At 48.0% G+C, this 15,681-nt stretch overlaps 5 protein-coding genes across 5 annotated transcripts; 2 read left to right on the plus strand and 3 right to left on the minus strand.

Moving 5' to 3' along the window:
* Window positions 1-805: 805 nt before the first annotated feature.
* Window positions 806-5,553, plus strand: BHQ10_005937 (uncharacterized protein; the record flags this gene model as incomplete). The annotated part of the gene is made up of 3 exons (XM_040878467.1): window positions 806-3,038; window positions 3,089-4,953; window positions 5,005-5,553. The coding sequence occupies 3 exons, from the start codon at window positions 806-808 to the stop codon at window positions 5,551-5,553; spliced, it is 4,647 nt and encodes a 1,548-aa protein (XP_040734441.1).
* Window positions 5,554-5,898: 345 nt separating this feature from the next.
* BHQ10_005938 (uncharacterized protein) lies at window positions 5,899-7,916 on the minus strand (the record flags this gene model as incomplete). Its single annotated transcript, XM_040878468.1, has 3 exons — window positions 5,899-7,490; window positions 7,552-7,725; window positions 7,781-7,916. 3 exons carry the CDS (start codon window positions 7,914-7,916, stop codon window positions 5,899-5,901), a joined length of 1,902 nt encoding a protein of 633 aa, XP_040734442.1.
* Window positions 7,917-8,563: 647 nt separating this feature from the next.
* Window positions 8,564-11,932, minus strand: BHQ10_005939 (uncharacterized protein; the record flags this gene model as incomplete). The annotated part of the gene is made up of 8 exons (XM_040878469.1): window positions 8,564-8,788; window positions 8,836-8,998; window positions 9,056-9,144; window positions 9,203-10,110; window positions 10,160-10,370; window positions 10,424-11,687; window positions 11,748-11,826; window positions 11,896-11,932. 8 exons carry the CDS (start codon window positions 11,930-11,932, stop codon window positions 8,564-8,566), a joined length of 2,976 nt encoding a protein of 991 aa, XP_040734443.1.
* An 881-nt stretch (window positions 11,933-12,813) lies between these two features.
* Window positions 12,814-13,608, plus strand: BHQ10_005940 (uncharacterized protein; the record flags this gene model as incomplete). Its single annotated transcript, XM_040878471.1, has 2 exons — window positions 12,814-13,425; window positions 13,480-13,608. The coding sequence occupies 2 exons, from the start codon at window positions 12,814-12,816 to the stop codon at window positions 13,606-13,608; spliced, it is 741 nt and encodes a 246-aa protein (XP_040734444.1).
* Window positions 13,609-13,730: 122 nt separating this feature from the next.
* Window positions 13,731-15,246, minus strand: BHQ10_005941 (uncharacterized protein; the record flags this gene model as incomplete). Its single annotated transcript, XM_040878472.1, has 5 exons — window positions 13,731-13,779; window positions 13,835-14,231; window positions 14,771-14,930; window positions 14,984-15,138; window positions 15,195-15,246. 5 exons carry the CDS (start codon window positions 15,244-15,246, stop codon window positions 13,731-13,733), a joined length of 813 nt encoding a protein of 270 aa, XP_040734445.1.
* Window positions 15,247-15,681: the final 435 nt, after the last annotated feature.

The following is a 15,681-nucleotide window of genomic DNA, read 5'->3' on the forward strand; positions in this document are numbered from 1 at the left end:
CAGGAACCAGTCTCTGTTGGACCCAATGGCCGCCGTTCTTTTTGCATTCTTCGCTCCCAATATTCGCATCGCCTGGATTGGCCCAATTGTATTCCGATGGGGATCGACCAATAGGCAGTTATAGCACGGTGTGATATATGCCATCTGGTGGAGTCCAACGCTGTCAGGATGGATCAATGACTGATGCGCTGTCTCCCAATCGAACTCTGTACTTATTTTAATTAAAGAATCGAAGATTTAGAAAGAACAGTTATCAAATTTTGCTGTTGCGAGTTGCAACGAAGAGGATGTCCTCGGCTAGAGCTCCCCATTGTACGAGCTGAGTGACGCGCCCCGCCGCCGCGCCGCTGGTCAATAATATTAATARGGTTGTTTGTTTCCGCCCGCCGCAGATACATCAACAACACCGCAACAACATATCAGTGCATATTACTTTTTACCTCAATTCTCGAGATTTCTTCGCTTTCTGTTTCTCAGAGAGCGACCATGTGCTCCTGGTAATTGTGCGCTACTTTGGAGGACATCTACTGGTTGACCGTGGACAACATACATTGTTTGAGGTTGTTGTCGCATCTTGTTTATCTTATCTCCAGCCATATCGTAATGCGCGTTGAATGCGCTCGACTGTGGCGTTGCTTGGAAATGCGCTGGGAGACAAACAATAACACAGAAACAGTAAGAGAAAGCGCCAATTGAAAAGGCATCATCAATACTGGCCTGGCGACCGTGGGAATCAAGTCGATCAATGATTCTGGCTCCTGCCAGTTGGTATCGGTGTCGCAAAGGAAGCTACGACTGAGGCGGCATGGCGACCATCAACACTTCTCTGGCAGMCCTGCCTCTGGAGCAGCTGTCGCTTTACCACGTTGTTGATCCTTATCTGTCCTCTGTCCTCATATTCTACGGATCAGTTGCGACAACTAATTCCAGCACAAGCAGCACCAGAAACCAAGCGCACATCTTCAGTGCGGCCGGCCTCAGAAGCTATCCCCGCATCATCGCGTCGCCCGCTGCACCGCTCTACAGCGCAGTCCACCATCTTCCCCGTGAGAAACAAGGAGACGAGGTTTATCGTGGAGTAGCTGTCAGTGTTCTGAAATATTTCAAGGACATTCCGCAAGCGGTTCAGCAGTGCTTGAAACAAATTGCTAAGACCGGAAAACTGACCGGCCGATTCCCACGACTATTCGAAGAGACTCATGCCGCCGACCTCGCCAACAGGATGGTCAAAATAAGCAATACGGCCGAGATTGTACGGGATCTTAGACTCGCCCATGATGAGAGGAAGGCTCCGTGGATCGACATAGACGTTATACTGCCTTCGGGTTCGATTTTACCGCCCACGCCCCAAGACCAGGGTGAGACGTCAGCAGAGGAAGCATTGGACGATAATGCTGGTAGTGGTCAATATGGGAAGTATACTTCACTCATTGAAGCTTTTGGAAATCCAATTTTCCTTCCAACCTCCCGGCTTCGACGAGCGCCCTCCCAGCCCACAAACCTGAGCAAGTCTACATTGTTCACAAGGAGTCAAAAAGAGGCCTTGCGGCTGGCCATGTGTGAGGTAGTTGATACGGAAGAACGTTACGTGAGCAAAATTTATGACCTAGTGCACAATGTTGTTCAAGAGTTTCAACAGAAGGCCCGATCTAAAAGCACATCCAGTACCAGCCCTGACGAGACTGCCTTGGCTGAATTGTTTCCGCCATGTCTTGAGGAGATTCTACATGTCAACATGGAATTTTTGAAAGTGATGCAACAAATATTAGAGAGCACTGAGCAGGGAGCTATTACAAGTCTTACGGAGGATACAGATTTACGCACCTCTACGTCCGGTCGCATGGCCTCAGAACAAGATAGAGATATCATGGGTGCAATGTCCTTTGCGAATGCGCTCATGGAATGGTTTCCTCGGTTCTCCGAGCCATATGCCGCTTACATGAGAGCCCACAACGGGTTTACTCAGACCTTGAACTCCTTCTTGAAGGACGATCAATCAAGCTTTTCCCGCCGAGTTTACGAGACCGGCGAACAGAAACTGCGATCGCTATTAATGGAGCCCGTCCAGAGGTTGCCCAGGTACAGCCTCCTTATCGACGCCATGACAAGCAGCATACCGTCTATCCACCCTTCTGTTCGCGTTTTTCTCAAAGCACGAGATATCATAAAGGAAATCTGCTCCCTTGATACCCCAGCTAACACTGATCATAATAAGAGCCTCAAACGCGTGATGAAGCTTGTCGAGTATTGGCCGCCATCCATTACCCCACAAGGGCGCTTGATCAATGCTATTGATTCGACCGAGATTCTTCCACCGTATCACATACAAGAACAAAAAGAGACCCAAAATGTGACCACAATCATGCTCCTTTACAAGAATTGCCTTGTCTTACTGTCTCGATATCCAGGGAGTAACATGGCAGCTCGTGCGTTGCTATCAGATCTGGAAAATCTGCCGACTACTGCCAGCGAAAAGTCCCTGTCGCAGCCAAGTCCTCAATTCAGATTTTTGAGAGCATTTGATTTGAACAATCTGTTTTGTGCCCAGTCAAGTGGTGGTCACATTCTCTACCTAATGCCTGCTAGCACTATGCCGTTTAGCACCTCGCAAACGCCGCAAATGACACCACATGCGCTTCAATTATCAGGCATGTACGAGGGACGAGCGGGTCGCTTGATCGAAGAAATATTGAAAGCCAAAATGGAGGGACGCTTTTCGGAGCGGGAACGTGAAGGCGCTAAATGGACACTGCGCAGTCCCAGTGTTCCAGCTGGAGCTCTTGGGATCCTTGCTCCTGTCTTTGAAGAAGATGCCAATGGATCGATGCAACGGTCTGGATACTCGAGGATCAGGATCGTTTTTGACACGCCGAAGGCAATATGTACGAAGACCTTGGATAACGGATCAGTAGATGTGATCGTGTCTGTGACTCCAGCGGATGGCGATCTGTACAGATTGGAAGTGAGTACGAATAGTGGTTCAAACACAGTAGATACAGCTAGTGCCGATACATTCATATCGACACTCACAGCAAGACGTGAGTCTTTTATCAAATGCTGGAGGTCGCAGTCCGCTAACAATATCTAGTGTCTACTCTAATTCCAGCGGTATGCAGTATTCAGAATCGGACTTTAACAGAATCGTCAGTCTACTCAAATCTAGACATACTTCGTCAAATTGGCAGTCATATCATATCCCAAACAAAAGTCCCACGTGGTTTCCGGCCGCCGTCTCCTACAAAACTCATTTCAAATCTTTGGGGCAGTGGAAGCCAAGCTAAAGATATACCTTCCCTGTCAAAAGCATTCACACAGAACTTGGTTCTAGGCGATATTCCGAAAATGACGCCAAAAGCTGTTACACGACCAACCACGTCACCAGGAATGCTGGACGAAGCCCCCCCAAAGATCTCAGTGGTTGCTCCTCCCAGTTCAGGTCAGGACGATCAACTCACAAAACTGGAGCAGACCTTGACGGCTTATATTCTCGCTCTACGTTCGCGGAGTGGCAACATCGTAGGTCGCAGTCTGAGAACTAGAGTCAATGCAGACAAGTCTATGGTGAATGAGCTATACAATGTTCTACTAGAAGATCCTGCCAAACTTCAAGCGGCTGCAGAGGTCCCTGTTGATGTTCTGTTTGTGGCATTTGAGACATTTATGCATATCGCATGGAAAGATTTAATCGGCTCAATCGTCTCTCCTGACGTCCTCGGAGCCATTCAGCACAAATTTGATTCTTCATTCCCAAGGGACTTTGAGGACTTCTTCCGGAAGCTCCTTGGTGATTTTAGTCCGCAGAATCGGCGTGCCCTCACTGGCATAGTTCGGCTCCTTGCAGAGCTCCTAGATGCTTCTGGCAACGATGGCGACAGGGGTGCATTAACGGTGGCATTCGCCGAAATTCTCAGTGAGAATGAAGAACCTATGCAGTACATATCTCTGCTGGATCGTCTTGTTGAAGATTTCGAGAATCTATTTGAAGAATCGATGGGGGAACCGAAATCACACGAAACGACACCTAACAGGCCCCGTTCTTACACTGGGTCTGTAGGATCAAATGCTTCATCTTTCCGCAAGAGACTTGGCTTTGGTTTGCATCGTGAAAACTCATCTCGTTCTGACGGAGAGAGCAAAGTCAGCTCCCTTATCCGCACTTTGAGCAAGACCAAAAACAGTGGCGATTCAGACGTGAGATCACAATTATTCCGTTCAAAATCAACCGATACGGATTCTAGGCTTGCAGAACTTCTACGGCCGACAACGCGAGAACGGCCCACATTATACGGAGCTTTCTTGTCAGAGGATAATATACGCCGTCCTGGAAGCGCACATGACGATAGTTCTGTGCTGGGTGCTATTCGCGAAGCACCTACCACTCCACAAAGGGAACCAGTCCGTAGAAAGAAAAGACGGAGCTCCCTGTCTGATTTACCCGACCCAACTACTCCTCCACACCCTGTTGCGCTGTCACCAATTGAGATACGCAATCCATTGACTCCAGTGCCGAAACCCCGACCCCAATCGGAGGTCTTTTCTCGCATAGCCCAATTACAGGAGCCTGACAGTCCTGAACAAAAGTCGCAGACTCGCATACCACAGGTTTCCAAACCTTCCGTCCGAGCCACGTCTCCTAAACGACCAGGTTCTCCAGTACGGAGTCTTCTATCTCCAGTAGCTCTCAGGTCTCCTATGTCAAAGGAGAACAGTCTGCAGAGACCGAGATTGACGGAACGGCCTGTCAATAAAAAGACTGATGGGCCGGCGTCCCCCACATACACACGGAAAAAGCGATCTGATACTTTGACTAGTATCCCGCAGCCATCCAGGTATTCATTGCAATTCAAAGACCGACCCATGTCGTCACATGGAGTGGACTTTTCGGGAAGACGTGAGCGAGCATTGTCATCGCCGCAAAAGCCTCAAAGGGTACGCTTGCAAAGCCCTCAAAAGGTAAGATATCTTTGATTCGATTAAGTTGCCAGCTACTAATCTGATTCTCAGCTCCGCGATCGTCTTCAGAATACCGTACAGGCTCAGACTCATGCAGCGTCTGCCCTCCATTCGGAATTGCACTTAGTTGGACAGGAATTAGCTGCTCTAGCGTTGAGATCCTCGCCAACGGGAAATGACCAATCTTCCACGGTTGAGGCTTTGCAAGCTCGCATACGCCATCTGGAACAACAATTCTTAAATTTTAGTACCGACATTAGCAATCAAACAGCGAACATGAAGAAGGACGTAGATTCCTCATTGAGCGTGAGCGAGAAACGAGCAAAGAAGCTAGATGAGCTTTACCGCGAGGCTAGCGCAGAAAACGAGGCATTGTACGAGAGGTTCAACACTGAACTTGGCAAAGTCGTGAAAGAAGTTCGTGGAGGCAATGGTGTGGAAGTCATGAAGACGCAGTTGAAGAGCACGTTGGAGGAACTTAGTCGCGTGAAGAAGGAGAATCTGCGATTGAAACGCGAACTCGGCGGTCTTAAAGCAGTGAGAGCCGATCTCGAGGTGTCAGCTCCTACAAAGGAGGTTGTCGAAATAGCTGACGCATAGGCTTGTCCCGTCAACCCCATCCATTCTCATTTTTTTTCTTTAGTTTCCTCTATTATAGACTCCTTTTGTCTGGAAAACAGTGAACGGCATTTTATGGGCTCCATCATCATTGGTTTCTTGCTTCTTGGTGGGTTTTTGAGCGTGCTGGTCTGGACACTGAGTCATTTCCTTTCATTCTTGTATACCTTTATATCCTTTCCTTTCGAGATGTAGATATTACACTACACTGTCAAATATGTGCATTACCAACAGCATTCCCTTCTAACATTGAACAGATAATATCTCACAAGTCTATAAATGCAGTATAATGTACATCGCCTAATCATACACCTCCGCTTCCAAAAGCTAATAGTGGGCATGGTACCCATCAACATCCTTCTGGTCCTCCGCTGACCAACCCATCAACTTCAACGCCTCCGTATCAACATTTTTATACGTCCAGCGGCACTGGACCTTGAATCCTATCTCCTCATCCATATCCATATTCATGAAACCCAGCGTGGGGAGCCCCATATGCCGTTCTTGCGGAGCATCGCCTCGGATTCTTATCAAGCCCGTTCTCCTCGTTTTTCTGTTGTTTGTGTTCGTGTTTGTGTTTGGTACTCGGGAAGTTGTTGTGAGAATGGGTAATGTGAAGCGCGAGTTTCGAGGTGCCCACTGCGTGAAATCGTAGTTTTTCTGGATCTTTTTGAGGTAGCGGGTCACCTGGATCATGTCCTCTCTTTCGAGGGGGCGGATTGTTATGCGCGGGTTGAAGGATTGGAGTCTCGCAAGTTCTTCGTCGGCAGCAGAAAAAGAAGGCTCTTCAACGTCTGCAGAATTATGGTTTTCAGCATCAGTAGGATTGAGCTTTGAACTCGGACGGAATCTGAACTGGAACCAGAACCGATTATCCCACAGCACCGCCGGCGACCACTCATCACTCAGCTTGTCGACGTGAAGCACAGGCTCTGTGCCCGCCATAAATGGCGTTCGCGAAATATGCCAGATATTATCAAACACATCACCCGTCTTTTTTTGGGTTTTCACAGATTCCTGCAGACGAAAATGGACGCCCGCAACTGTAAAATCGCTTCTTTGCTGGCCCGTGAAGATGTCCTGCGCAAATCGCTCGTAGAGTCTGAGAGCTTGATTCTTTACTTCAGGCCGTGGAGTGAGCAGGCTCACTATACGACGCAGAGCAGCCGCCAAAATTCGATAGTTTTGCGCGTCTGGTGAATGCAGGGGTAGCGTGGGGAATATGACTTCCATGGTTGACGTGTTTGGGTAGAATTTCAATAGCTGACAGTCCTGAAGTAATTTGTCCGTCTCGCTCATGATATCGAGTAAAGAGACGCGATTATTCGCCAGAAACGCGCTCATCGAAGCAGGCCTGAGCGCACGCGGTAACCTGTCAGATGCCAGCAGACCTCTGATCGTATTCCTGATCGTGAGTGTAGGATCAGAATTCGTCGGGTCCGTTACGTATGGCACCTTGGCCTGCCGACACGTTTCCAAAATACTTGACTTGTGAAACGGTAGCAGCGGTCGACACAACAATACGCCCCCAGTAGCCATATTAAACGACCAATCCACCATGGAGAAATGAGTCGTTTTGCGCATTTTGGCATCCAATTCAAAGCTCCGTTGTCGACCGCGTATCATTTCAACGTTCCCGCTCTCAGATACGCCCCAAAGTCCATGACATTCGGGGATACGTGCTACGGGCGCTATGCCAGCTAACCCTTCGAGTTTTGCGTTGGGAGTCATCCTCAACAGGCCCGTTTCGACATTGTCGTCCAGATGGTGGCCGATGAGTAGCGTGTTGAGTCGGTTTTCGAGACATGCTATCCCCAGCGCCTGATAGCGTTTTGTGCGCGCAAGAGTTTCAAAGCCCATTTTCATCTTGGGGGATTCCCCCGGTAGCCAGTCCAAAGTCAAGACCTCTGATTGAATTTCTACATCGAATCAAGTTAGACATGTATTATCGATGTTTGGAAAGTGATAAGCCAGACGAACTCAAATTCGATAACCATTTTGCGACCTTATATGCTTCCTCTGTACTTTCTTCGCGGAACTTGTGATCAACCACGAACGCTTTCACCTCCAACTCGAGCTCTGGCCGAGTGACCTGCAACTGTCGACACAAATAGGCCAGGGCCATAGAATCAGGGCCTCCACTGACCGCAATTCCTACATACTACCATCAGCAGATTCATCCTTCAAAAGTAGACTTCTTCAGTAATACCTATTCGGCGCGGTATATGATTCGCCGGCGCGCGCTGATACCGAGGCAGGATATTCGTCCATGCTTCTCGGAAGCTCTTGAAAAATTGATGTGTCGTTACAGGCGTCGATAATCCATATTTGAAAGGCAAAGCCATCCTCAGTGGAGGGAGCCAATTGGCTTACATGTATTTATTCAGTGCATAAACGGTTAGTAGTAATTCTTCGTGGATCTTTTTGTTGATGGATAAATCGCATAAGAGATGAACATTTGAAGGATGTTAGCTTGAAGTTCTTCTTTGAAGGTGAAGAATTTGATTGGTCGGGATATTGCGGCCTGAGGCATAATCCCCTGAACGACGAGTTTTGCTACTTCACTATCCACGATATTACTCTAGATATAAGGTAGAATTTTGTTGGATCAGTCTTGGCTTTGATTGTTATGTAATTCCCAAAGTCTAGTTGACAATGGTGGTCTATTGATGTTGCGGAATATACCTGTAGCTGGACAGGTAGTTATGTATATACCACACATCTGGCCAAGTGAAAAAGAGGAACGCTTTGAACCTCAAAGTTGATGACTTTTATATCCAACGAACGTTACTAATGATAATCGTAGCCGATTCCATCTGGCATCCATGATACGCACACTTATATAAACACATACGCATTGAACGTCCGAGAACATAGGTATTACCGTGATGTACGCCGCGCAAAGAGACCAAGCAAAGACAAACGGTAGTTCATACAATCCAGAGAAAGCAGATAGAAAATGGCTTCAGCATCAGTCAGGGAAGTGCCCCAATCAAGGCGCCCCATCCGAGATAGAGTTCGAAGCATGAGAGCTGGACATATTGTCGTGCAAGTTATTGTCATCAACCGGCGGTGCGAAAGCATCTGTCGTCTCTTGCTCAGTAATTGGTGGTCGAATCACCTTCTTGCCGTTCGCTTTATAGAATAAGATCATGTCTCCGCCTGTTCGCCAGATGTGTGTCTTGATGGTGGCTAGGGTCATATTGATAGGGACCAGCTGCAAAATGTTAATGTCTACTGCACACGAGGAGAGAGATTACATACAGTGTTTTGGCAATATAGCTCTAGATATTCCTCTGGTTGCATCGGATTTGGATCTGGATCGGCTGGGKTGGCTGGGKCAATTCGCTCAGCAATGTAAGAGAGAACCTTCTTGGCTCGAAGCATGCGGTTCGCATTCAGCCTAGAGCTGCTACTGTCCATTCCTCTGTGCGCCAGTTAGCTTGAAGAAAATATTGATTCCAATACCGACATAGTGACATACCCTTCAAGCTTGCTCACTGGCGGCAACTGGTCGTCGTATGGCTTGAGGATGAAAGCCACCTTTACGACTTCCTTAGCCGGAGCTTGGTTCTGAAGGACACAGTTAGTAATCAAAGATACTCGATAGTGCGTCAAAAGGTGGTCGTACCTTCAATAACAGCTCTCCGAGCCAGTGCGGAACTGTTTTCTCAAGCTTATCAATTTCCTCGCGTATACTGCCAACCGACCCTCGATACAAGTCTGCAGCCACAGCCGTGTCACCGGTTTCTTCTTGTATCAAAATATCCGTGTCGGCAGGAATGTTCAGTGCGGGAGTTTCGCTTTTGGAGCTAGGAGTGATTCCTGAGCTCAATGGTGATCCAGGATGGCGCACAAGAAAATTTTCGTACTCGTGGCGTATGCGGTCAATAACCCCGTAAAGATTTGATTCAAAAGATTTCTCCTCCTTCTCAGACGATTTATCTGACTCTTCTGGTTTTTCCTCCGGCGCTGATGTTTTCGCTTCGGATGACGTCCGTCCTAGCTTCTTAGGAAACTCCATTCTGAACTTTTTCCCGAACAACGATGCTTTCTTCTTTTCCTCCTTTTCGGGTTCAGCTGGAGACTGGGGGATAGCTGTGGGTGTTTGCTCCTCTGGTTGAGGAGGCTTCTCCGCCTCGATATAGTGGCTGCTGGAGAAGTAGTCGTTTGATTTGTTAGATGATGGAGGCCGGGCTAATTCGTGGCTCAACCTTGTGCTTGAGCCTTCTTCTTCAGTTGGAGGAAGTGGGGAGGCGTATGATGTAACGCCTGGAGTTGCAAGGCCAATGTTGAGACCGGGTGTAATAGGATTATGCACTCCGTTTGTCACACGTGGCGTTACCGTCGAGCCATCTACGACAGCCTGAGATCCTGGCGTTCTTGGAGGTAAGTCAATTGAGCCTGGCGCATTGGCACGTAAAGCTTGATTTTCTGCTGCTTTTGCTGCAATTGTTTGTCTCTGAACTGCATCTCGCCTAATCTCCTCCTCTATTAGGTCATTGAAAAGCCAACGCAGAATCCATTTACCGAGGTTTACTGTACATATTGTTAGTATTTGCTTTGAAAAGAAAATCAAACTACTTACTCCTTTGGTCTGACGTATATTCTTCGCCGTTCGTGAGTTCAACTTCATCAGCGTAAACCTCAGCATCAAAGCAGCGATTCGGTTCTAAAATGACAGACAAACGACCTGTCCGGATATCGAGGGTACACCAATGTGCTATACTCTCCACTGTATTGATCTCTGACGCAACGTCGTCTATATGGCGCTTTCCAAAGCTTTGAATCGGAACGCACTGTATAATTGATCAGTACATAGAGAAACATTTGATAAAAATGACAAACTCACTTTTAATAGATCCCACAACAGCACTTCTCCAGCTGTATCCTGGGTCAACGTGCGCTTCCTATCATTCAACATCAAATGTTTGATAACTCCAAGTTGACCTTCGATAGTCTCCTGGGGAACAAAATAGACGGGCAACATTTCTCCGAGCTCCTCATTGGTAATTATCTCTGCTGGCTTTCGGCCACTCACGGATGAATAGATGGTGGCTCGCTCAGGATCGAGTTTTGGAAAGATTGACATGTTTGAAAGGAGAAGAATCGAATTTTGAGGGATCTTCTTCTTCGTCAGCTCTGCGGTGCTAGGAACAGTCTCCTTCCCAGGTGTCTCTGAGGGAGACTCCGCAGCCAGTCCAGTACTAGACCGTCGTGCTGCCGTGTTCGGATAGTCTATTTCTGCTGTGGTATCAACATCGTTCCACCTGTTGATGCTGGATTTTGGCGTCGCGGTCCAAATAGAGTCACAGGCTGCCACGACCTTGACTACGCCTTCATGTTCTTGAAGAGCGGCAATTGATGTTCCCTGGTCAATGTCCGATACGTTCCTGGTATCTGTCTTTGCGACGAGACCTGATCTGTCGCTAGAGTAAAAGACTGACAGCTGAGGGTGGTCCGAGTAGAGTGACCAGACGCTATCGTTATGCATAGTCAACGTATGCGAGCATCGACCTGCAGTCAACGACCAAACTTTGATCGTTTGATCGGAGGATGCCGTCATGATGGTGTCTCCATCTTTATTGATCAGAATGTCTCTGATGTTATCGGTATGTCCAACAAATTTGGTAATGAGCTTCCCTGATTTGGGATCCCACACGCGAACAACAGACTCCGGGCCGCCCGTTGCTAACACAGAGCCGCCCGTTCCCAGGGCATACACAGAGCCCTTCTCGGTAACCTCATCACCACAATTGTCAATCTTGAGTATTTCGCCTTTGCCCTCCAAGTCCCAGAGAAAGACTTTTTGATCGAGACCGCCGGATGCTACCCAGTTGGAGTGCTGATCGGGAAGCGCCAGGCACTTGACGTAGTCCGCATGTCGGCCGATGGAGATTGGGAGTTCTTTCGTCTCCGATAACGGTCGCCATACCCTTACGGTTGTGTCTGATGATGCCGAAACTAAAGCGGAATTATTTCGGGTGAGGACGATATCGTTGATCCAGTGACTGTGCGCCTGGACCTGGTCTCTACGGGTTGTCGCGGGAGTAGTCTTGGAGGGCGAGGTGTTGAAGTCCCAGGAGCAAATGACACCATCGCGACCTGCGGAGTATCTACGTAAACATGTGCGTTAGTTATAAGGAGCATAAATAGCTAATAATAGCGATACTTACAAGATGCGATGTTCGGAGTCGACCGCAAGACCGTTGACACCTAAGCGATGGCCGCCCGATGCATTTGGTAGAGGGAGAACTAATGGACGGTACGATTAGAGGAACAAATCCGGGGAAAGCAACAACCAGATCGGGTGGAATGACATACCATAGCTCACTCGCTGATGGGTGTACTTGCGGGCCATTCAGACGAACGCTTGACAGTCAAGACTGGTTTCATGGATTGGCTGGTTGGAGGTCGGAAGTGCAATGGAGCGTCGGGTCTAGAGCTGCAGCAGCGATTGCGGAGTAACAGCCGGGTGGGATGATGAGAGTGCGCTCTGCAGGGTCTATCACAAACGGCCTCTATCGTGATCGTTCGAGAAGATGTGCATCAAACAGCGGATCGATATCGTGTCGTTCACTCAGGCAAGCGGAAAGCCGATGGAAGAGGGGGAGTTCAAGGCTAATGGAATCGCATGGTCGGATGTAGCTAGCAAGGGTGCAAAGTACAAGCCAGCCAATGTGTGGAAGAGGATAGAAGTTAGAGCTTGTGTCCGTCCTCTGGCACAGGCGTTGGCGTACTATCTAGCTAATTAACTTAGGCATTGGCAGGCATTGGCAGGGGACAGCATTTAGCCATGTGGGGGAACAATCCACGAGGCAGACTGAGACGTCACGCCGGGAAGTAGCCCGGGGTTAATTACGCCCGCGATACTGCTGATTACGGACAAATACGCAGATACACAGCCATATCTCGTGCAAAACGGCTGGGTTACACGGACATAATCCTGTATTAATCACTGTCATGCCTTCTATTGGCCAGCACTCCTCACCTGATTGAAACTTTGTGTACGTACCTGGAAACTCGACAAATCAATACGCAGTAATACGAAACTTATGTTATAGCCTAACCCGGATATAGCCTAGTGTAGGCTACTCTGTCAGTGATCCAGCGCCGCCCTGTCCGAGCGGTGTATGGAAGCTTCATACAACGATCACTTGACATCGGCAAGAGAGACATATATATCCGTATACTTATCGAAGAGAAAGAGCTTGAATATACGAAATTCATAATCAATTTAAAATGGCTCATCAGCTACATGAGCCGCTGTCACATATCAAACCAAGCTTTGCGCCGACGCCTGTGGTCAACAATGACATTAATAATAGATCCGAACCGCCAACAGTGCAAAAAACCATCGATCTCTTGCGCATGCAAGCCCATATCGAGGGAGGATACTATGTGGAAACTGACCGTGACCCTCTGAACGTGGCAAATCCTTTCATCAACAACAAAGATCCTGGCACGTCTTATGCTGTTCCGGAGTCCGACGTGACGTCTGACATTCGGCTGAGTCCCGGCCAAGACCACTCTACTCGCTCCGCCAGTACTACAATCTATTATTATATCACCCCTGGCTCTCCCCTAGGATGTTTTCATCGTAATCGCGGACGAACCGTTCACACGTTGCATCGCGGTCGTGGTTGTTACGTGTTGATTCATGCAGACGAAGTCCTTCGCGGCGAGAGAACTGCCTACAAGAAGAAAGCCCGCATCGAGACCTTCGTTGTTGGCCACGACATCGAGAAAGGGGAGAAATTACAGTGGATTGTAGAAGGAGGAAAATATAAAGCGTCGTTTTTGCTCCCTGACACCGAAGGTGGAGATCAATCCGAAGGTTTGTTGATTAGCGAGGTAAGCTTCCTTCCTTGTTAAAGATCTTAATAGCCTAATGGCTAAAGTACATAGACCGTCGTCCCCGGATTCGAGTTCGCGGACCATGACTTTATGCGATCTGCGACGTTGGATGAACTTTTGAATCCAGAGGAAGTCGAGGAGCTCAAGTGGCTTTTGAGAGAGAAGTCAATTAGTGTATAGAATCCGTATAAGTGTAGTCGAGGTGCTCCAGTATATGATTAGAAGCTTGAATAGTTTCAAGCTCTTACATTGTGATTCGCTATAATAGACTCGTGGTATCATTAAGATGTATGGTGTATAAATCAATAGTCCAAGCCTGACGTTCCAAGTTTGTCATTGGTATCAAGTACACTATATAAAATGACATTAGCTATGAAGCAATTGAGGAGAGATGAGGTCAACTTACGAATATTGTTTGGTCAGTGTGCCCTCGCCGCCCTTGGATAGATCGATGTTGAACACATAGAAGTTGCCCTCACTGGTAACTACCATAACCTGCGGTGTGTTGCTGCTCATAGCTACAACACTCCTCACAGGTCCGGTGGCCTGACCTCCTGAGCCCTGCCCCGACTTCGGCAGTTTCATCCAGGCAAAGTCTCGTGTCGGCTCCCACATCTCGCTGACTCCTTTGGGCAGATACCCCCCCACAGTAGCGGCAAACGTATTCCCAACATTTTGGGATGTCCGTCGGAGCATGCCCATTAATGTGCCATTATGCTTCCTCGAGTTGAAATCAGATGCATCCATGCCAGACTCATCTTGTTCGTCCCGATAGTCGCCGGAACTAGGACTGATGGGTCGATCTAAAGTAGGCGATCTTGAGCTTCCGTCTTGGTTTTGTCCTTGACTGTTCAGTTTAAACACATGAATAGTGTCCGTAGCCGAGGAGACACAAAGAAGTGTGGACATGGTATTGAAAGACATGCTATATATGCGAGATGGGATGGAGCCGCGTCGGAATTGATAAAGCTTGTGACCATCAGGTACGGAGAATACCCGGATAATAGTACCTTTGTCAGAAGCGGTAGCCAAAAGAGTACCTTCGCTGTTCAGAGTGATGCAAGACAGAGGAGATCGATGAGCCTCGATAACGTTGATGGCTTCTAACTTTACAGCATCAAATATTAATACGTCACCAGTCGTAGGAGATATATGATTCGTAGTGCTAGGCGGAGCATGTGCAGGAGGTGCAAATGATGACGGTGGTGCTTTTTGTGGCAGTGGATAGGCCAGATAGCAGTTTTCCGAAGAAGGTGATAATGCACAGATTGCTGTGGTTGTAAGTATCAAACCCCTTCATTTGTAGAAGTTAAAAAAAACGGCAAGAGGTGACTGAACTTACCGTTTGGATTAGGCGACGTCTCAATTGTCGAAAGAAGTTTCATCGTCTGAATATCGTATAGATAGATGTAATCTTCGAGCACTAGCACCAGTCGTTTCCGATTCAACTTGACCGCTAGCACGGTCGTTGGAAAAGTCAACTCGCATATGGTGGATTGCCGCTACTTCCATCAGCACAGTCATACAATACCGGGATAAGCTTGCTCGATAGTACCTTGGTGTTTGTAATCTGAAGACGGCGGGGTGATAAGATGAGAGCCACTAGCGATGTTGAGAATAACATTTCCAGGATCGCTATGTTTCCATCTTTGGTTTCATAGCTCTTAGTGAAAGGGTCCGTTGTGAAGATCCGAAATCCCTTGGAAGTACCTATTGGCGATTAGCACTACAAGCTATACTCTGGAGCCGCATGGTGCAGCACATACCGACAGCTAGATAGCTGTAATCTTGGTTGAAAGTGACAAAGTTCATAGACATTCTGCCTACGATTGGAGCGCCCGGACGTAATTTTTATTGATATATTGGTTGGTCTTTGAATCTCGCTGGCAACACGATAATGTCGTGTGTACCAAAGCCTTTGATATCGCTACTCGACCTGGCACCCCGCACCAATCATACGGGAAGCTCCCGTCAACAAACGCTGGTTACAAGGACCGTAATCGTAATAAGTCGGGATAGATCACAAACAGTGCTGCTCTCTCGTGTAGTGACAGCAAAGAAGAAAAAAGAGTCTCAGGACAGAGAAGAGCGAGGTAGCAGGCAGAAGCAGTGTTCCGGTGACATGGTAATTGGCAGGTAGAGATGTTTTGGAGAACGATCAGTAGGGCAACCGCGGGTCTCCACACTAAGAAAACCGCCGCCAAGCTCGAATAGGAATAGCACTGAGGACCCTTCTGTTTCTGCCGTGTTTTG

Source organism: Talaromyces amestolkiae (genome assembly GCF_001896365.1).
Source record: "Talaromyces amestolkiae strain CIB chromosome Unknown scaffold10.1, whole genome shotgun sequence".
Classification (NCBI taxonomy): domain Eukaryota; kingdom Fungi; phylum Ascomycota; class Eurotiomycetes; order Eurotiales; family Trichocomaceae; genus Talaromyces; species Talaromyces amestolkiae.